The following is a 21,870-nucleotide window of genomic DNA, read 5'->3' as shown; positions in this document are numbered from 1 at the left end:
ACTGAAGACCACACCACGCCTTATTGTGCCCAAAGTAGCTATGGGAGCACCTACAGAAAATACACAGGAGTCAGCCCAATTTTGCTTCCCCAAAACCTCTTCCCGCCGTGCTTTTCAGTGGGAGACCTGACCCCTGCAGCATTTGCTGTTACAGTGTCCACCAGAACTAGTGTCCCAGCACAGTGACAACTGAGACGAAGTAAGGGCCCCTTCCAGGACAGAGCAGGGCGTCCTGACCCAGAGACTCCACATAACACGTCACCCCACACCCAACACCCCATCGGAGACAGCTGGACACACAACAGGGAGCCGGGAGAAGACGCCACCTCACACCTCCAGGAACCAGACCCTGCTCATTCTCAGCCTCCCAGGGTAGCCTGTGTGCCAGTCTGGAGAGAACACAATAGAATCATTTTGGTTGGAAAAGACCCTCAAGATCAAGTCCAACCATAACCCACCCCTGGCACTGCCCCATGTCCTGAGAACCTCATCTCTGTCTGTTCAACCCCTCCAGGGATGGTGACTCCAGCACTGCCCTGGGCAGCCTGTTCCAATGCCCCACAGCCCTTTGGGGAAGAAATTGTTCCCCACATCCAACCTCAACCGCCGCTGGCGCAACTTGAGGCCGTTTCCTCTGCTCCTGGCGCTTGCTTCTTGGGAGAAGAGACCAACCCCCTCCATGCTCCAACCTCCCTTCAGGCAGCTGTGGAGCGCGGCGGCAGAGGGCAGTGCCACAGAACAGGGCCCACCGCTACAGCCCTCCCGTAAGGAACCTGCAGACAAACACCAGGAGCAGCCCTTGCCCAAGGCAGCCGTTCAACACCTCGCATCTCAGTTTTCCTTGTGACAGGCGCGTGAGGAGTAGGCTAAAAACTGCCTCCACATTCCCTCAAGGGAACAGGTGGGAACCAAGAGTTTTCCAAATGGCAGATGAAAAGCAGGCTCAGTCCCCTCCTCGTTCTGGAGAGCCTGCTCTGCAGCTGCCATCTGCCAGCACACAGGGCTCCACGGTGCCAGCAGCCCTCAGCAATCACCACAGCAAGCCGCTGAGGAAAACAAGCTGGAGGCAAGAGACCAGGTTCTCTTATTAAAATCCAATACTGCAACCATCTGCAGATTAAAAACAAGAAAAACCCCTCTACCAGTGCAGCTCTACAGCTGTTTCATAAAGCAGAAGCAGGAGTCAGGGACATCAGCTACAAAAATGAGCTGCTCCTTCCTCTGCTCCATCCCCAGAGGAATTATCTGCACATCCTAACAAGCACAGGAAGGGTGTGTAAACCCCAGTCAGCCTTTACATGATGTCAAAACCATCTGAATTCTGCTCTTAGAATAATTTTACTACAGATCTGCTTCACATTTTCCTACATTTTAAGAAAGAGTGTGTATTTAACCTCACAACCTTCAATGCTCTCAAGAAACAAGCACCTCTACCAATAGGCGTATCTTTTGACTTTCCTTCCTCTACTAGTATTTTGCCTTTAATGTGACTCCTTTAACGTGCCACACATCAGCTTATCCCAAGCAAGTTTATTCGTAAGCTTACCGCTGTCCTCCGTGCTTTGTTCAGCATTGGCGTATGTACGAAGAAACTCAGCAAAAGCCCCATCTTGCCTCAGCAGGTGCTGGTAGGAGCCCAGCTCAGAGATCTCCCCTTCAGACATCACCAGAATTGTATCCATTTGAGGCAGATAGTTGACTGCATGGGTCACCAAAACCCGTGTCTAAATAGCAAAAGAAAAAAAAAAACCAATAATAGTTTTTGCAGCATCTCAAATTTAGGAAACGAAATGGTTGGCTGCTTGAATTTTTTGTGTAATACTGTAATAACAATAGACAGGCATGCAGCATTTTTAAGAAAAGGTGCTGTCCTTGTGTAAATTTTTTCCAAATAATTCTGAATTACAGAAACCAGGGCACATTTCATTATCAAAACCTCAGTGTTTTATAAAGGTCCTCTAAAAATCTCAGAAGGATCCTTTCATTTCTCAGATGTTTGAGACAAAAGTGTGAATATGCGACTTGACAAACTTGGAATCATTTGAACTCAAAGCAAATCACATCATTCTCTAGAGACAAGTATCTCATTATGACGTACTTTATTTTTCAAGATTCCTTTTGGTCCAATAACTTTTTCAAAAATATGTTTCCCAACATGAGCGTCAACAGCTGATAAAGGATCATCAAATAAATAGACATCTGCGTTACAGTAAACCGCCCGAGCAAGACTGACTCGCTGTTTCTGTCCTCCAGACAAATTCACACCCTGGGGAAACAAGAAAATATGATCTGTATTTACAGCTGAAGAGAGATGTCTTAATACAGTTCATGAAACACACAAGTCACAGGTGGTTTATGCAAGTTAGAGACATTTCAGCATCGTATGAAACAAAGTTCCATCACAAATAGCTTCGCTACCACAACAGAATGGAAGGAAGCACATCTACCAATTCTCACTGCCAGTGAGGGGCAAGTCAAAAATGTGTTTGTAAAGTGATTGTAAAATGTAAAATGTGGTTGTAAAGTGATTAACCCAGACCAACCCACCCAACCCAGAGGCTCCTTTCCTTCTCAGCTGTGTCTCTCCAGAGCTGTCTCTGATTTAATACACATACTCTGCTCACACTCTACAATGTTCTTGGCCTGCTGATGGACACGAAGGTAAAGCTGCAGCTTTGCTGAACCTGGGCCTGTGGGTTGGCAGCTGCACCCACCCACCACAGTCAGCAGGCAAAACACATACCCTGCAGGTTTGGGGATTTTTAACGAAGCTGAAGCGTTCAGAAGATTCTTCTGTTGCTGCTCTATGACCATGGCAACTTAAAGATTATTAAAAACTGTCATTGCAAGATACTTTTGCATTTGTAATTGAGGACAGGTTTCCTCCCCTTTGGGGCTTGAAGACAAGGAAAACATACTGCTCAAACTTGCCTCTTATTGTAGAGGATTTATACCCTGAATGCTTTAAAGTCAATACAACTTTCAGATAAAGTAGAACAGAAGTCATACGGCTTTGACTACAAGCAACAGCACTGTTGCGGTAGAGAGAGTTTTAAATACCTTTTCTCCTATTTCTGTTTTGTCTCCTGTAGGAAGAATCTCGATATCAGGCAGCAGCGCACAAGCCTCAATCACACGCTTGTAGCGGCTCTCATTCATCTCCCTTCCAAAGATAATGTTATCTTCCAGAGTTGCGTTTTGGACCCAGGCTTGCTGAGGAACGTAGGCTACTGAGCCCTGCAACAACAATAAAGTTCCTTATTTAGTACTTTAGACTAAAGGTCTGCACACAAAGTCAAAGCACAGCAGGGCTTTGTGAGGCAGGCAGTGCCCATCACCTCACAAGTTGCCTACGGTCATTTCCAAACTGTTCTTGGGCTACAGACTCCTCCAAAATGTTATTTGTATAAGTGAATGTAACAATGTGTTGGTGGAAAATAAAGGACTTCAAACTAAATATGATTCTCTAACGTAAACTTGGAAGAAACGTGTTTAGAGAACCTGTTTGCACAACTGCTGAATGTCAAAATTCATTAGTTCTTTCTCATAGTTATGAATTATGTTCAGCATAAAACAATTTAACCTGGAATACAAGTGTTTAACAAATGCACCCAGACAAGCTATTTCTGCAGAAAGCTGGGGAAGTAGAATAAAGAATTTGAGCTACTGCAAAGCATTTTGCTTTGGAGGTTAGTAGTTCTGTTTCTGCACAAATAAGCAGCGATTCAGACCTCACCTACTTTATTTTTCAAGAACAATTTCAGAGATGACCAAACGTGCATGCTTTTAGATGCAACATATTTGTCTTGCTCTTAAAATATTTCTCCTCCCATACATTAGAGCAGCAGCAAAGTCCAAAACAAGGACTTTTCACTTATTTATTTACTTCCAAGTCATTTTTCCTCTGTGAGCTCTGTGCAACTTGGATATCTAAGAAAGTACAAACTACAGCAGCGGCTTTTCCCATGTTTGGCCATCTCTGGGTACCCTCTCTCCTTGTAATTCTCTGATGTCTAAGAAGGTATGAACCAACACTGCTCTTCCTCAGTCTGGAGTATGAATAACAGGATCTCCCCACCTCATACCTGGCTGCCAACCACAATACTTATTTTTGAGACCTTCATCATTCTGATTATTTGCCTAAATCTGAAACCAACAGATCTAGAAATTGTTGGGTCGAGGCTTAACAGGCAATTACACAGAGTGCAGCCAAAGGCATATACATGGCTTGCCAGGATATCAAGCTGAAAAACATGTTCATTTGAAATGCGCCTCTTCTGCTCTTTGCGTCACTTGGAAATCTAGAATCCCTCTAGAAGACCCACAAAGAGGTGAACAATTCTTCAGACGCATCGCACCTTGACAGCCACGTAGCCTTCCTTTTTGTCCATCTCCCCCAGCAATGCAGACAGCAACGAAGACTTTCCACAGCCAACTTGACCAACAACAGCTACCAAGGAGCCTTCAGGAACAGTGAAATTAATGCTGAAAGAAAGTGCACATAATTCAGCCTTGCTTGCTGCCACATCCTCATAGTTAAACAGTCTATAGAACAGCCCATATAAAGCCAGATGCCATGTGAACATCCACTGCAAATGCTGACACAGCACAGAAGCTGTTTGAAAATGCAAACGTCTTATTCAGAAAGCACCAAGCTCTTCTTATACTTAGGACATAGCTTCTTAACAGGTAATTAACCCATCCAGTATTTCTCTGAAACGCTCTGTGAACACACATGTAAATACCAATGGATGCTTCCCAAACAGCATCCTTGTCTCAAAGAATATGCAATTTAGAATCACAGAATAGTTTGGGTTGAAGGGACCTTGAAAGTTCATCCAGTCCCACCCCTGCCATGAGAAGGGACATCTTCACCAGCTCAGGTTGCCTCGTTTAAAGCCAAGAAAGAGCAGCCAACATTAAGGCAGTGGACATGGCAGATGGAAGACACAGCTTGCAGCTGCATCACCCAGTTCCTTGGTTAGTGACACCATCTGCAAGGTTCCTCACTGGTTTTCGCCAGCATGGGAATCAAGGGTGGCTACAGCTCAGCGAGAGGAAGGTTTTAAAAGGAAGATGCTGGAGACACAGTGCAAACATGAGACCAGGGAGAATGACAAGGGGCTCATCTGGCTGCATCCTCTAGATGGAGCTCAGCCCGTCGGCAGCACGGAGCCAGAGCCTGGAGTCACTGAGGATTCAGCTCCTCTCACACCTCTCACTGTTCCCCTTTCTGTATCACATACATACAACATACTCTGTAAATTCCCCTAAGTCATGAAGCCCCTAGTTTAAAAAAATATATATAGAACAGATGTTATTTGTTTTCCTATTATTTTAAGGCAACAAACTATTCTGCATATAGATTTTATAATTCGAATTCAGATCACTTATGATACAGCAAGATTAAGGAGCCCAAACGAAGGGTACTAATTCTTACCTGTTCAGCAAAGGAGGGTCAGTTTTGGACCAGCTAAACGTTGCATTTTTTACAACAATGCATCCTTCAGCTGAGAAATAGAAAATTCATGTTTATAGAAGTGCCAGTGCAACCACTTAAATTGTGTGCTCTGGATCATGCCACAGAAGTCAATTTAAGCACAGGTAGGCAGAGGTATAACGCTACTTTTCCGTCAGAACAACCCACTGCTTGCTAAAAGCTTGTGTTCTGCTTCTACTGAGTTTATCAAGGTAGCAGTGGTTCTGAGGTTACGCTCATTCAGTAACCAGGAGGCACACAAATGTCAACTATACAAAGATCCCGACTTATTCAGCTGCATTCTCCTTTATCCAGCAACCGCACCGCAGCACGGCCAAGGCAGTTCAGCAAACCGGCCGCCTCGGTGCTGCCATGGAAGCACCAGCTAAACTGCCAGTTCCACCTGTGAAGTCAAGTTACTGCAAGAACGGTGGGGCAAAATAAATCAAACTACCAAATAAATTAACTTTGACCAAAACCACCATTCAGTGAAATGTCATATGGTACATCTGTTGATTTTTACAGCGACAGCTCAAAATATACCACTTCTAATTCAACCGAGTATGCAATAAATACTTAGCCTAAGAAAATATTTACATTAGTATGCAAGTACAACCTATTATGGACAAAAGCCCCCCAAACACCCCACACTAAAGATTTGTGAGCAATGTATTAATGGTTATCAGCTGAGAAAAAGGAGGAGATATTCCCAAAACACAGATGGAAAGGAAAAAAACCAAACAAAGTTAAAATACAACAGATAACTGCTCACCCGAAAGGCAAGTTACTGCAATGATATAGAGAGGGAGTGATGGGGATTTCACTATCTTTGTAAAAAGGCAGAAAATCATTCAGAGATGACTGATGTAGTTAAAGTCAGGTTTTATTTTACAAGAAAAAGGGCATTAGTTTTTCAGTAAATCTGCCTTCATGATTATCTAGCTCCTAAATGGCTCTATATAACACTCGGTACAGCAGGAGTGATGGAGTAACACTGCACGAAACAAATTAGAAGCATTTTCCAGAACTGGGGCTTATCCTTTCTCCTTTGAGGGTGCCAAAGTGTTACACGATTGCTCTTCTCCAAAATGCTGCAGTTTGGCACAGCATCAATTATCATTCTGTTAACTGCCTACAAATTTCAAATGGATACACTTAAAACACTCTAATAAGTGATTTTCGAAGTGACCATCTGTGTCTGGATGCAACCACTCTGTAGTCTGGACACAGGAATTGAGGAAAGCAATTACCTGAGAAGGTGGAAGAAACTTTATGTAATATTCATCTTATTCCCTTCTCTACTTTCTGGCTAAAAGTTATCAGTAAAAGCACCGAAATGCAGTATATTTGTTACAGGAAGCAAAACAAACACTGCAAAGCCACCCCAAACCCGGACACACTGATTTTCAACAGGAAAAGAAACTCACACTCTGTGACGGGATTCCTGACAATGCTGTCTGCGTCTAACTCTTCATGAGACAGGAACACCCGAAGGCGCTTCAAGGAGACACTGGCCTGCATGGGAAGGGGATGCAAAATACCCTGTTCATTTTATTTAAGAGCTTGTTGTATTGCACCATGTATACATGACATCATTATTATGCACTCCTAATCCCTTCTTAAATCCATTGCATAGTTTCTTGGATAGTTATCAAACCCGCACTTCCCAAACCACAAGAAATGGGGTTTGTTTCGGGAACACCCATCCACCAGAACTGGGATTGATAATTTCGTTCATGCAGCATTTAACAGACAGGAAACACAAAGGTCCCTTTCTGAGGTGGCTGAATTTCACCACTGGACATTCTCTAAGCATAGGAATAGAATCTTTCCACCCCGTGGCTACTTGTGCACAAAAAAACCTGCTAATGACCGAAATCTTACTTCTACTATGCTGCTGATAACCATAGGAAGCATGTTCAATGGAAACCTGAGGATGTTGAATAATGCGAGGGAAACAAACGCCTTCTGCGCATCCAAGATGTTGTTCTTGTCTATTGTGACATACACAGCAAACGTGGACAAGGCAACCTGGAACAAAGTGTAATGGGTACAGTTAGGGTAACATTTTTTTAAAGCCACTAACTCAGGAGTCACACAGTCTGACCACCAGAATTCAGAGGTGTACAAGTCAAAGAAAGAATAATGTTCTGGGAACCTCCTTGTTCCTGGAAATGATTTTTGCAAAACAAGCATTTGATTTAAATCTACTGTTGTAAAAAGAAGTTGACGGCTCCTCTTGGAAAAGTGTCAAGCGCTCACTTGCTTCACATAGCAAGGGGGAAACCAGGAATGTCTCGGGCTGTTTGTGGTCACACCGCAGGAGAAGGGAGAGGAATGATCACCAGCTTTCCTTGCTGCTCTCTCCCAGTTTAAGGCACTCCCCATGGTACCAGACACCGGATGAGTAACACATATAGACAGAAAAGTTAGAAAAACCCCAATGCTTTCCCATTTTGTATTTTACAGAGACTACCACAACCCTACACTTCCAAGTGCAGCGCACTGTATCTGGACAGATTGTTTGCCAAGAAACCCACAATGTTACTGCATTACAACGATGAAGGCTTACAGTACCTCAACAGTTCCCAACAGAAAAGCTTAAGATCCATGCTGAACAAGAAAACGAGGGTCAACCATTGTTATCAATCTCAAGGTATAAAAATAACTCAAAAAATCCATATACTTATGTGCAGTTTTAAAAAGTGCGATGATTGAATTACAGTAAAATTAAAGTAAAACCAAACGTTCACTTGGAGATCTACTCTCTGCACAGTGTTTTCTTCCATGGCAACAACACTCATAGCTCAGCGCATCACAAGATCCAGCAACTCTTTCCCACAGACTGCCATGTAAACCAAGACCTGGAGGTAGGTTAACTTTTGGCATTCCCCTCCCACAAGACTTGAAACAGTTAGCTCAAATACCTAAGGAACAGCCTCATCCACTGAAGACATTAGTGTTTCTGCTAAAAATCAGACTGCAGTGAAGACGCGTATTGTTCTCCGCAGGGCGGCTGACTCAGCGGTGCCTGGTCCAGTAGCGTGTTTGTACAGCCCTTTAGTTTGGAGAACTGTGGTCCCAGGGAAAAGCCCTCCCACAGAGATGGAAAACAACACGGGTCCAAAGAATAACCTCACCAGCAGCATGTCTGCACTTGTGTCACCATCGGAAAACCACCCTTATCATCACACAGAGCAGGAGGGGAGGTACTGCAAAATGAATCATTTCCTGACACCACAATTGAACAACGTTTTAAAGAGGCCATGGAAACAGGAGGAGGAGGAGAGGAAATAAAGGAGTTTTACACGTCTAAAGTGCTTTCAGGTAGGCACTTCCAACAATTCCTTCATCAGAAGTTCAGAAGAAAATAGACAAATGGGAGAAACGGGATGTCAGCTGCCCCGACCCTGTCCCAGGGGCAAACCCCATGGCCACACATCAACAGCGTGCACGAAACAGAGCTGCTCGTTAGGCAAATCTGCCCTATCAGACTCTACAGAACAGCACTGAGGAGTCCACCTGCAGGGTTTTATTTAGCAACTTCATTTAACAACGTATTTAGATTAAAACCATCTCAGGCTTCTTTTAGAAAAGCATTCACTTGAGAATGCGGCTGATGTTTCCTACCCAGGGCACTGCTTCTGCCTTTCATCATGCCAAAACATAATGTAAACAATAAAAGTGTTTGTGGGGAAGGAATCTGAGACTGGAAAGTACACTTAAACACCTTCAATTGGAACAGCACATATTTTATCCTAATGTAGTCATGGCTTTTATTTGCGTCTGCAGACAAGAGCAATGGCCCCGTGTTCTAATAGGCTCTGAAGCAATTTTGATGTGATCTCACCCTTCTCTCTCTTTTATTAGTTTAAATGTAAGCTAACCACAAACACAGTGGGGATGTTTCACATATCAAGGATTTTTTTTAATAAGAATTTGATGCAACCACAGGGTGTGCAATGGCTTTCCCTCTCCAAGATGCTGGGAGAACCCAGGTCAGGTGTCCCTGGCACACAATGTCCTGGTCCATCAAGGACTCTTATCTAAGGACCTGCTGCTCTCAGAAAGATGCTGAAATAAGGGCAGATTTACTGTCAGCCACAGGCACCATCTGCAGAGTGCTGTGCACATTAGCGACCTCTTCTATAATCAATCTGGCAGTACATGTGACCTTAGGTTCCCCAAGTACACCACTAAAAACAGAGCGGGATGCAGAGGAAGTTTCCATTTTTAAATATTTCAGCCATTAACTTCAGAATACACCCAACTTGGATGTTACTAATTTCAAAGAAAATAGTAGCACCAGAAGCAGAGACAGAAGTGTTTGATCTCCCACCGCTGCTGCGGACTCTCCCACTCATTAAAAACAAAACCAAAACAAGTTGTCGAGCGCTGCCTTGGACAGCACGATCCCCAAAAGAAGAGCAGCCTGCTAGATTTGTTCCACTTACCAAAAAAGGTGCGCAAACCCAAGTGAAGGTTGCCATCGCAGCGAGGTAAGCAGATTTTTTCAGGACTTTGAGTTCTTTCTGTCTGATCTCTAATACCTTCTCTCTGAAGGCTAATTCCCAAGCATACAGCTTCAGAACTTTAATCCCATTGAGAATTTCATTCATCAGCTTAATTCTGTTGTCTTTGCTCTTCATTTGAGCCACCTAAAAACAATATTGCAAAAAATAATTAGCAGAGCACAATACTTGGCAGAGGCACAAAGTTCTAAGCTTTGTATTTTGCCATGGCCAAATTTACCTCATAATCATCAAAAGCTTACTAGCTTCCCAAACAGAAAATCTGAGATGCTATCTGAACAAACAAATATGCAGACTTAACAAAATGTTTTAAACCAATTAAAATAATGCAACTAAAAACTCAAACCAAGATGAAAACAACGATGGCACCGGTTGAAGCGGGATTAACCGTGCACCAGGGAGCCCCAGGACTCAGGCTCCTCCAAGGTACAATATGCACTTCAAAAATAAGCTGCTATAATCAAGCTTCAGTGATGGGCGGTTTGCATCTAACCGTAGGCCAAACTCTGTTTTCCTTTACTGTCAGAACTTAATGGCTTTCTGATGGTGCACTAGGACAAAACACTTTCCATTCAGCCATAAGGAAGGCCATTCTTGAGGAATTTCTGTCTTCAAGTGTTTTAAGGAGGGCAGCACAAAGCTGGGATCATGTTCAGCCTCAGCAGAGTCAGTCGCCTGCACTGGTACAGCCACCCAGACCCTGTGACCAGCGGCAGTGGGGACATCCCCACTTCCCCTGCGTAGGAGCCAAATCCTGGAGTCTATTTTCATGAACATCTACAGCTAAAAGGTTTAATTTAAGTAAATCTGACATTCAGTAAATTCAGTTAGTAGTGAATTCTGTACCGGAAAGCATGTGGTGGGGCTATTTGAAGTAGATTTTGCAAACGAAAACATGAGAACTTGAGTCTACATTTACTGATGTGCACTCTGTTACAAACCAATCATTCTAAATAAAATCGACTAGGGATCAAGAACAGCCAACAACTACAACTGCTCCCTCCTCATCCTTCCAGGAAAAAGAAACACTGCAACCACCAACCTGGAAATGCGTGTATTTCACTTATTACGGTTCATCAGGCAGACAGTAGTTTATGTTTGCACTTTAGTTCTTAAGCAGCAAGTTAAAAACTAAACTAATTCCAATCCAATCATTAGGCATTTTATGAAGTTTGTTAATCTGTCACCTTGGTCTTAACTACTGCAAAATTTTTAGACCATTATGTACAGATAATGCTGTAAGGCTGAAAAATGTGAGTTTGTTTATTCTGCACAGACAACACCTCTGACCTTTCCCTTCCCTCTTCCTTTTTTAAGGGATAAATAGAGGCAGGGGAAAAAAATTTAAAAGGACAAACCTCAGGAACAAATCAAAGAGCAGAACATGTTTCTTAAAAGCAGTCTGTCGCATACAGAAAGGTTCTAACCTGATAGGTTTTTGTCTTCATCGCCATCACAGCGTTTATCGGAACCAGAAGAATCATGACAGCCACACCTGCCAGCACCGAAGGACCTAAATTCTGAAAAACACTTAACTGTAAACATTCATTCAAACTAATATTAAAAATATTTGCTCAAACTACTGCATATGCTACAGGAAAGCATCCTGAAGTCACTTTTCAAACTCTTCTTCCCTTTTCAAGAACAGCTCAGGGGAAGGAGGATCAAGTAGTGGCTTGGGTTGATGCTTTGATTTTTGAAACAAATGTACATTTACAACCCCCCATATACAGAGGTATATATAGATACAGATAATCACTCTCACTATATATATATATATATACACATCTCTATACAAACATACAGAGATCTTTTAATGTTTTCCAGTTTTTGCTAGTTTGTCTGTTCTTCTGAAGATGAGACTCATGACAGGAGTGACTGACTTCTTGGGGATTTTCATCACCTTTCTGACTGACAATCGGTAAGAGACAGCCTGGTGACTGCCTGGACTAAAACAGCTGACATCTCGTATGGTGACTCTCTGAGTGCAGAACCAAGACCACTTTTATTTAAAACAAGTGAGAAGTGAGAAACCATAGGTGCTGCAGTCCCCCAGGAGATCATAGCTCCCATCTGCATCCTCCCAAGCCAGGAACCCCCTGCCTCCCTTCTTGACAGCAGTGACAAAACCAGCTCTCAACAGCTTCCAAACAAACAGCACTTTCTCCGCACTGCTGTAAACCCTGTGGTGGTCTGAGCAACAGCTGTCTGCAGGCAGGACCAGGGGAAGGATCACGTTGCCAAAGTCAAAGCAGGAACCACCACACAATGCTCACCTGCCACAGCAAGTACAGCGCTAGTATCACCTGGAAAGGTGCAGACCAGATCATGTTGATATAGGTAGCCAAGTCCATGAACCTCTGAGCATCCACAGACATCAGATTCACAATCTCACCCACAGTAGAAGTCTTTCTAGCAGAATTTGTGATAACAAGTGCCTAGGTGCAGATTAAAAAGAAAAAATTAAGGCAACATGAAGGAAGACCGACTTCTCCACAGATTCCAATTGCTTTACAGAGCTTCATCTTTAAAATTACAAGCAAGCCTTTCCCTGCTTCATATTCTGTTTACCCTGCACACCTTACAAAATGCAACTTGTAGAGTTTTAAGCAAGCAGCTGGGTTTAAACTAACAGAGAATTAAAGACAACAAGCAGTCTTTGGGATGAGGGTTGGACACTGGTTTTATTGCTGGGGGGGTACTGGTGCTTGTTTTGGGTTTTAGTGTAAGAAGTGGAATCTTCACTTCTTGTCACACATTTTTCTCACACAGAGCCATCAGTCCACAGCTTTGTTACATGTTCCAGTTTATTTCAAGATGAGGCGGTGCTGCTGCTAAGTCCCAAATGAAGTTGTAAATGCAGATGCATCTTAATTTCTCATAAATTGAAGTGGTTTCACATCACCAGTCCAAATGAGACATGGTTTCTTGTTAGGCAGTGGGAAGAAGGTGCCTGAACTTTAGCTTACTAGAAAATCGCTCTGTCTTAAAGCCTTTATTTATAAATATGATACTCTCTTATTTCTATTAAGGGTTAGGAATCAGTCTACCAGCCTCCTAACTACTTTAATTATTCAGACTTAGGCAATGCATTCACACAGTCACCAAGACGTATTGTTGTATGTTTAAAGACGCACCTACCTTTCGATAAATTACACCAACAATAGCTGTTTTGAGCCTCATTCCAGTTACAAAGCAAATATGAAAATACTGGTGAAGAATCAGTGTCTGAAGACAGGCAGAAACAAACAGCAGCCCTGTATAAAAGAATCCTTGCCAGCTTGGTGCAGCTTTGTTATTTACAAAGTTGATTAGCAATCTGTGGAGAGAGGAATTAGTTATCTTGATATATGCAAATCAAAATGAAACATCAGGGTTACAGCCTTAGAGTATTCCAAATATTATACAGGTCATACAAGTACCCAAAGTACCAAACATTGATAAAACACCTAAGCTAACTCCTTAGAAACTGGAGATCATTTTATACTAGTACACATCAGTGCCTCCTCCTACCAATGTTCTACTTCAAAACGTGAAGCATCACATACCTTACATGTACAGCATTCTCTTGGAGCTACACTAAAAACTCTCTTGTTCCCTTCAGCTAAAATGCAACTGCTTATAGTTGTTTTACTTCTTCTCACCTTAAAGCAACACAACTCCTCCTACCCCCTTAGCTCTCTGTTGCTTCACATACTATGACTTGCAGTCCCACAATCATTACAGGCTAGAATTAAACAAACTCTGCTGCTATTGTTGATTATGTTCCTGCCTGGCCTTCCTAGTGTTGGAAAGGAACATAAAAAGTCAAATATTCAATGGCTGATGTTATTATCTGAAAACCAAAGCACCAAAATAATCTGTCTGCATGGTCTCTGACTTGCATGACAACTGTTCCCCACTGAACCAGCTGAAGGCAAAGCAGGTTGGTGAGTGAAATACCAGCACGTCTGTCCGTATACTTTTAATACAACAATCAAGCATACAGGTCTTACTTCAGAATTTCTGGGCCCGCAAACATCAAGAGATCATGCGCAGCTTTAAACAGGAAGCTCATGAGAAAATACGGCCCGAAGGTTTTATATAACACCTTGAATAAAGATGCTTCAGAGCTCTTCTGTGATGGTTTTATAATCAAAGCTTCAGCCTCTTCTGTCACATCACCATTTGAGTCACTTGATTTTTGCTGCTTTTTGGGCGAGTATATCATGCTTACTGGTTGCCTGAAATAAGAGTAGGTATATAATGTAGCCTTTGTTCAAGCATAAAGCAAACTGGAAAAATACAAACTACACAAACAAGACATTTATGAGCTGTTCATCGCCCTTCTCAATAATTTAACTGCATTTTACTGTCAATCAAACATCTTTTTAAGCATACAACCATGGCTAAATGGTCTTCTTTGTAGGGACAGGTAACATTCCCATCGAATCTCTCCTATAGGTTTGTCCTGTGGAATGCGGAATATGGCCATAATGTGCTAAACCCTACGTGCAAAGGCCATTATTATCCTAGAACAAAGTACAATGAACTTTCATCAAAATCAAGGCCTCGCTGTACCACCTGAGTTAAAAAATCACAGTCAGATTTATGCCAAGTCATGCCCAATGGACTGAACACATTCATTTTGTACATCTGGCTTATGCCAAACTACGTACTTCCAAACTTCTGAGGACAAGCTGTATGTAAAAATACACTGTGTAAGCAAGCAGGCAATTTTCCTTCAATGAAAAGGTGCTTGTGTTTGGTACAGTAAAGGATGATGAAAGCAGGATGGAAACTGCAGGCATGCAGCCTTTCTAATTTTAGTCATCTGGCTTAGATGCCCAGGCTCCCTATATAGTCAAAGGAAAAGACATAAGCTGCTCTCTTTCACACCCTGAACTGTCCCCTCTTGAGGCTTCACCAACTATAGAGGGAGCCCAAGCTCCTAAATTACATGACTGAAGTTCAACTGTGTGAAAACATTCCCTCTCCAGCGAAAAACCACATATCCAAAGTAACAATAATCAGCTCTGGATTACGAAAGACTAATGGCAACTTGGTGCAGCTCTTCATAAAGAAGACACACACACACCCTGCTTGGTTCTGGTTCTGTATTGCGCTTAGGGACAAACACAGAACTACCGCTCCAGCCTTACAAAACCTGTCTTGATAACAGCCAACAAACAGCTCCAAGTTGAGGCTGAGTAACCTGAGCATTTGCATCTCCACATCTTGGAAGAACTGCCAGGCAGGATGATGAACTTACCTCTTGGTCTTCGCCCACTCTTTTGCCCAGTTTCTTGCCAAACCTGGCACCACCTCCTCCGATTTGTCCTCTTTATTTAGCGACCACAAATCCTTGGCTTCCAAAGGTCTCCGGTAACCCTGAACCATCAACCTGTATCAGAAAGAATCAGCACTATATATTTAAGAACACTAGAGAGATGTGTAATTATGTGTATGTGTGTGTGTGTATATATATATATATATATACACACACACATACACATATATACATATATATATAATACTATAACACAATGGTCCTTACATCCAGCCCCAAAACAGAGCCAGCTCTTCACAAAAATGCACACAAGAACCTACAACACAGGTCCAGACGCTAAGACATACATCCTCCTGTCTTTACTGTGAGAATTAGACACCAAAACATCTAAGGATCCAGGATATGCCACGGAGTTCAAATTTCAGGGAAAATAAAACAAAGAAGTGACCTCATCTGAAACTCAGACAGACAATTAATATTCCCATGCCTACCATGTTTCAAGATCTTTATTAGCCTTTAATTTTACAAAGTAGTTCCTTTCATGTAGCTTTCTGTTGGAACTCTGGCCAAGTACCAACCACAACTACACACCAATATTATTTTACAAGTTTCTGTGTTTTAACTCACAAGAGTATGTGTTGTGACCAAATCACACAGCACAACCAAAGCCAGGTTAATGAAAAAAAAGACAAGACTATTAGACAAAAAAGAGCTAACAGTTTCGAATGCCTTAGTTTCTAAATACAGCAGATAACTTCTACCTTTTATTTCCCAAAGAAAAAGTTTATTACCTTCTTTCAGCAAACATACTAAATACATACTGGCAAAATTTGAAATTACAAAGACTCTTCAAAGGAAGTCAAAAAGATTAATCAAATTTGAAATAAAAACTATTTATCTACAAAACCACCAGCCAAACCAACCGAAATTATTTATTATCGCATGATTACTGCTAATTTAACTCTGAAAGCATGATCCTACAATGTCATCTAACTTTAACTGGTGCTTCATGCATCATCTTGTTCTTACCCACTAATCCACCAGAAGGTGATTCTGGAGAGGAAAGAAGCACTGGACTCCGGACACGGATTCTAAAGGACAGAAAAAGAAATCCATCTACATACAAAGTGACTGATACAGGGCCAAAAGTAACAAACCAAGCAGACAAGACACTCTGGGAATTCCTTTTGTTTCTAGTGGTTTTGTTCACACTATGAAACCTGTCATTCATGCTTTTAAGGGCTTGTTCAGGAAAGACTCCAGGGCTGTGGGTGTCATAATCAATGCCTACCTATCTTAATGCAAGGTGTGAGCACATAAATTTGTTAACTGTTAGTCACAAATGAAGAGTTTGACTCTACTATTCTAGCAGCTAAGGGCTGTGACTCCATCTAAACAGATGCACAATTAAAAATGAAATTGTAAGCACCTTAAAAACATCCCAAAACAGCCCCAAAAACCCCTGCACCTGCATGGGAATGTAAGTCTCCATAAAGGTAGGCGGCAGCTCATGTTCCCATCCAGCCCAAGGGCCGTCTGATTTAACTGCTCCTCAGGTCAACAGTCTCTCCTAATTTGGTTGGATTGAGACAACAGAAAAGTAGGCTGGAAGAATTTCAAAGGCACTAAAGGTGATTTACTTGCAGTGTGGATTTCTCTCTTCCCTCTGTCGCTGCTCTGAACAGCATCTAAAGAATGCTAAAGCCAGCCCCTCCTTTGGCACACAAGCCACCAGGTTTTTTTATCATCAACTGGAATTGCAGGAACTCAGGTATCTCCATCTACTAAAGTCACCAAACATCATTAGAGCCCTGCAATTAAAAGTCAGAGCCAAGCATTTCCCAGATTTGCATTTTTCAGCTCCTGTTTGTGTAAGCTGGTTTCTCCCCGAGCGATGCTGAGCTGTGTTGTAATCCAGCTATACAAAGCAGGTTCCTGCATCTCCTTCACACAACTTTTCTTGCAACCTTGTAGGGAAAAATAAGAGTATGTACAACACAGATGCTTTTTTTGAAGGAGGAAAAGAGTTCCACATTTCCAAAGTATTTAAACACCCGGAACAAAAAGATTGCAAGAAAACCCAACATTATTGCTTAATGAATAAATAGAAGTTTTTAAACTCATAGAAGTTAAAAAGAAAGGAGGGGCAATTCATTCAGCTTTCAGCCACGCCAGCATTCCTGATCCAGATTTCTACTTCAGCAAATACAGGGAATACTTTCAGCATCAACAACATTTCAAAATATTCTGAACTTCACATAAGATGCTGTATTACTTTTTTCCTCTATACTTTTTAAAATTTACTTGCAGGTGGAAACTCTAAATTGAAAAGGCCACCAGATCTTGTACTACCCAAAATTGGACTTCATTCACATAAAGAAACTTTAAAACATATTAGATTACTGCTAAAATAATACTATTTTTGATAATAGTAAATAGTTACCACACAAGGAACTACTAATCCTTCTGACATTCATGTCAGATGGAATGAAGACAAACTGTAACAAGTCTGGGCTTTTGTAAAGAAAGTGAAAACAAGACAAAGACTTCTACAGACATCAGCATCTATACCTTGGAAAATTCATCATAGTTTTTTGGCTTAAGTAAACATATAATGATATTTTACTCAAGACTTGCAAACATTTCTGGCTTGGAAATCCTTGGGAGAAGGGAATAAAGCAGAATTTAAGACTAACATGACTTGCTTTGTTCTTTTCCCCATCATAAAATTCAACAAACACTCCACTCAAAACAAAAGTCAAAATCTAAAGTCTGCCCTATTTCCTAGAGACACTCCTAGAAACACTCAGAACACAAAACCAAACCACTGTGGTTTCAAAGCACCTTGTAATTATCGTTAACTAAGATCAAAGCAGCAAAGGTTTCCACAAATCTGCAGTAGTCTGTCAAATATATTTCATCCCCAAATGAGATGAAAAGGACCTGCAGATGAAGAGGACCAGCAGCATCCTCCTCCCTCCAGGCACACATATAGCTAGAACATATAATTAAGGACAGACACAAAAAAGATCATGTCTAGATTAAACCGAATTTTTACATCCAGACCACACTCTAACGTTAATTGCTCTTGTAACTGAGCAGGTTACATTTTTGCTTGACACAAGAGCGGTAAATACGGAAACCAAATACATCCATCCAGATCCATGAGTTTTCCAGGTATAGATTCTCCCCCAGCTTTAATAGGAAGGGAATACGCATCCTTCCGAGTTACTGCCTGCTGAACGGGATCGGATGACCAGATGACAGCGTTTCAAATCAGTATTTCCCACCGACTGCCAGAATCACGACTGAATATAAATACATACGAGTAGATTGCACGTTATGATATTCAGCACTCAGCATAGACTGAACACTTACAGGATCCTTTATTGTTTCAGAAAACAAAGGTGGTCGTTCTGGGAAACAACACAGGATGAGCTGTACAAGTAACAGGACGAAATAGATGCAGAAGGTGACGTAACGAAACGCATCCACTTTACCGCCCTATAAAAGAAGGTAACATTCCAATTAGACAGCTTAAGGAATTTACTTAAAACATCATCTTCCTATTAAAACAGCTCATTACTGTAAATACTGCTGACTACACATATGTTACACTACCTACGTCCATGCAAATTAAAGTAACTTACTATTTTGGTAAAGGGAAGGTAAAGAGAGAGCGGAGGAGATAAAAGATACTATTTATTTTTAACCAATCACTGGCATGAACACACAAGCATGAACAACTTCTGTAGAGCAGTTTTCTTTAAGACACAGTTTGCACTAACACAGCAGGCCCCCATTTAACATCAAGGTGTTCCTTAGAGGAGCAAGGCATTTATGCACTGGAGAGTAAGGAGTTTTCAAAGCACATTTGTTAATTAACATGCATACAGAAAACAAGAATTAGACAAGCAGAATTTAGGTTACAGCTTGCTGTGTTGTGCTCAAACTCCAGAGGTTCTTCCATTTTGTGGACTGGGGCTGATACATGAAGCGTAATCCATGGAAATGAAAGCGCAGGGATGGCCAGACACACACCTCCACACACACCAGTAAAACCCCACTCACAATAGCTAAAGACAGACGGTGGCTGAAAGTTCTCAATATTCACAACATGGCTTCAAGGTTTCAAGAAATAAAAGTGATATGCCATTTGCAATTACTTGGATATTTGAGGCAGCCTTACTATAAAGCAGACTGACACAAACATATTTCACTTGTGCACTTTCATTTTGTCTCAGCAGATGAGATCACGTTACCATCAACCGAAGTGTTTCAGGAAACCCATTGTATAATCAACAAGAAGACGACGTAAACTCCCAGAACAGCTTCACATCAGAGATTATACACTTTTATTGTATTCAGACGCACCCCCTTTCTGGCACAGCTCACAGAATTTTCTTGGCAACTGTTGCTATAGTTGACTATGAATTTCACCAGCATTTCAAAACTAGAGCCATTAAGTCTTGCTTGGCTTGGTTTGTTTTTATAATGCAAGGTACACTAGATGGATCATTAACTGTCTTAACTAGCAAAATCAGCAAGCTACTACTTTATTGCTGCAGCATTTAGGATAGTTTTCAACTCAATAAGGCCAGCAATCACTTACCGTATTTAAGACATGTATAATTTTGGATCTAAAAACCACTGTGGCGCATAACAATGAGATGAGCCAGAAAATTGTCATTACACCTGAAGACTGGACTCCTTTTATTCTTTCATATTGTATTAAAAATGTGGCAAGCAACTGTGGACAAAGAAGATAAAGATATATTCACAAGCTCTAAGTTTTACAACACATTATATACATACACAAGGTACTGCGTTAAAGTGTCCTTATTTCACCGTTCAAATCAGTATGTCCCAGACATTCTAACACCCAGAGATTAAGCGTAATTCAAAAACATGCTCAAAAAGGAAACTCTCTGGAACAGCAAAGATAAGAAGGGGTCAAAAAAGGAATACGTACTAGACAGAAGTAAATGACCACATACACATAAGTACTGTCAAATGCTGTCAGTCTATTTCTTTACTTTTCTGCTTCTACATCGCAAATCAACATGCAATTATAATGACACTATATCCTTTCCAATTATTTCCTGACTAATTATTTTTAACTGAAAAAGATTTCTTTCCATAAAAGCCACACCATCAAATAACACTGACAAAATATTACTCTGTTTCTATATTTTTTGTATTTTCAGAGTAATCAGGAAGCTGGTATGACTCAGTAAACTCACTTGGCTGCTGCAACATGCATTTTTTGTCAGCCTGACAAAAGCTTGACAACTGCTTTATTAAATGCCCAAAAACTATTTAACAGTATGTTTCAGGGCTCCTGGCTTTTTTTGTTTGGCTATTGTTGTTATGCTGTTGCAGTTGTTGGTGTCTCGTTCTACCCCTGTCTTGAGTATCATATTTAATCACCACCACTCCAAGTCTGTGATTAATGTAAGGCACCTGACAACAAATTAATAGCAAGGCGCTTTCCCTGAACTGCAGGCTGCAGAGACACTGGTGTGAAAACAGAAGATACTTGCGCAGGCAGGCAGAAAGAGTTAGCTGAGGGCACCTATGTTATGGCCACAACAGAAGAACTTACCATGGTTATACCCAATACTGTAGGGCTAACGAGGAAAAATGGAGCTCGAAAAATATTTTGACTTCTTTCCCAGAAAGAGTAGAAAAGGTCTGCCCAGCAGACTATCCACAGTATTAAGCCCAAAGCCTGCAATACAAAAGCGTATTTCATACATCAGGTCACACAGATTAGGCAGCACAAAATATACATGAACACTAGATATTATGCGTTAGTGGAAGAGGAGTCAATACTCAGTTCAGCTCTTTTGGGCAATTCTACAACATGCCCAAAAGAAGAGTGATTTGAAACAAACTTATTGTTTCCTCTCTAGAAGAAAAAAGTGAATTATCATAGAATCATAGAACGGTTTGAGTTGGAAGGGACCTTAAAGCTCATCTAGTCCCACTCCTGCCATGACAGGGACATCTTCACCAGCTCAGGTTGCTCAGAGCCCCATCCAGCCTGGCCTGGGATGTCTCCAGGGATGGTTCATCCACCACCTCTCTGCCCAACCTGGGACAGGTTCTCACTACTCTCCTCATGAAGAATTTCTTCCTTATATCTAATTAAATCTTCCCTCTTTCTTAAAACTTTTCACTTATTCTAAAGGCAGAAAAGGAGAAGAAAACATTAAGTACCTATTTCACAATAGAAGGGGAACAGAACATCTGCAGCAGCTCTACAAATCTATGCTGTGTAACTTAAGAAGCTGACAGGTAATAAATTCCTTTTCTTATTGAAATAAAGGCCTTGAGATTGAGTTGCCTTAACACAGTCTTCTCCAACTGGTCCTACAAAGGATTTGCATGGGGTTTTTTTGCAATGTCAGAGTAGATTTCAGAGAGCCTTCTGATAAAAGGGCCACAGAAACACATAAAGCTTAGAAATCAAACAAAGTAGAACAAATAAGTTACAGCTGAAGTGAGCACACACGTCAAGATTGAGGCTCAAGAGAAATAATGTGCTAAAACATAGCTGAAAATAGACTCAAGCTTACAGAGAAGCT

The 21,870-nt window shown here is 41.5% G+C and overlaps 1 protein-coding gene across 1 annotated transcript in view; it reads right to left on the bottom strand.

Moving 5' to 3' along the window:
• The window catches only part of ABCC1 (ATP binding cassette subfamily C member 1 (ABCC1 blood group)), a 51,513-nt gene that overhangs the window by 17,187 nt on the left and 12,456 nt on the right, over nt 1-21,870 (bottom strand). The window contains exons 3-19 of the mRNA XM_080353638.1: nt 20,886-21,011; nt 19,893-20,030; nt 18,659-18,784; nt 16,310-16,371; nt 15,263-15,394; nt 14,007-14,234; nt 13,153-13,330; nt 12,288-12,449; nt 11,439-11,531; nt 9,934-10,137; nt 7,364-7,510; nt 6,907-6,994; nt 5,441-5,510; nt 4,359-4,485; nt 3,061-3,237; nt 2,099-2,266; nt 1,547-1,724 (exon numbers count right to left, since the gene is read on the bottom strand). Of these exons, the coding sequence (XP_080209764.1) occupies nt 1,547-1,724; nt 2,099-2,266; nt 3,061-3,237; nt 4,359-4,485; nt 5,441-5,510; nt 6,907-6,994; nt 7,364-7,510; nt 9,934-10,137; nt 11,439-11,531; nt 12,288-12,449; nt 13,153-13,330; nt 14,007-14,234; nt 15,263-15,394; nt 16,310-16,371; nt 18,659-18,784; nt 19,893-20,030; nt 20,886-21,011 (2,404 nt within the window). The remainder of the gene's footprint in view (nt 1-1,546; nt 1,725-2,098; nt 2,267-3,060; nt 3,238-4,358; nt 4,486-5,440; nt 5,511-6,906; nt 6,995-7,363; nt 7,511-9,933; nt 10,138-11,438; nt 11,532-12,287; nt 12,450-13,152; nt 13,331-14,006; nt 14,235-15,262; nt 15,395-16,309; nt 16,372-18,658; nt 18,785-19,892; nt 20,031-20,885; nt 21,012-21,870) is intronic.

Source organism: Nesoenas mayeri (assembly GCF_963082525.1).
Source record: "Nesoenas mayeri genome assembly, chromosome: 15".
In the NCBI taxonomy this organism is placed as follows: Eukaryota; Metazoa; Chordata; class Aves; order Columbiformes; family Columbidae; genus Nesoenas; species Nesoenas mayeri.
Note: the sequence above shows the minus strand (reverse complement) of the source record. Positions and strands in the feature narration are given on the sequence as shown.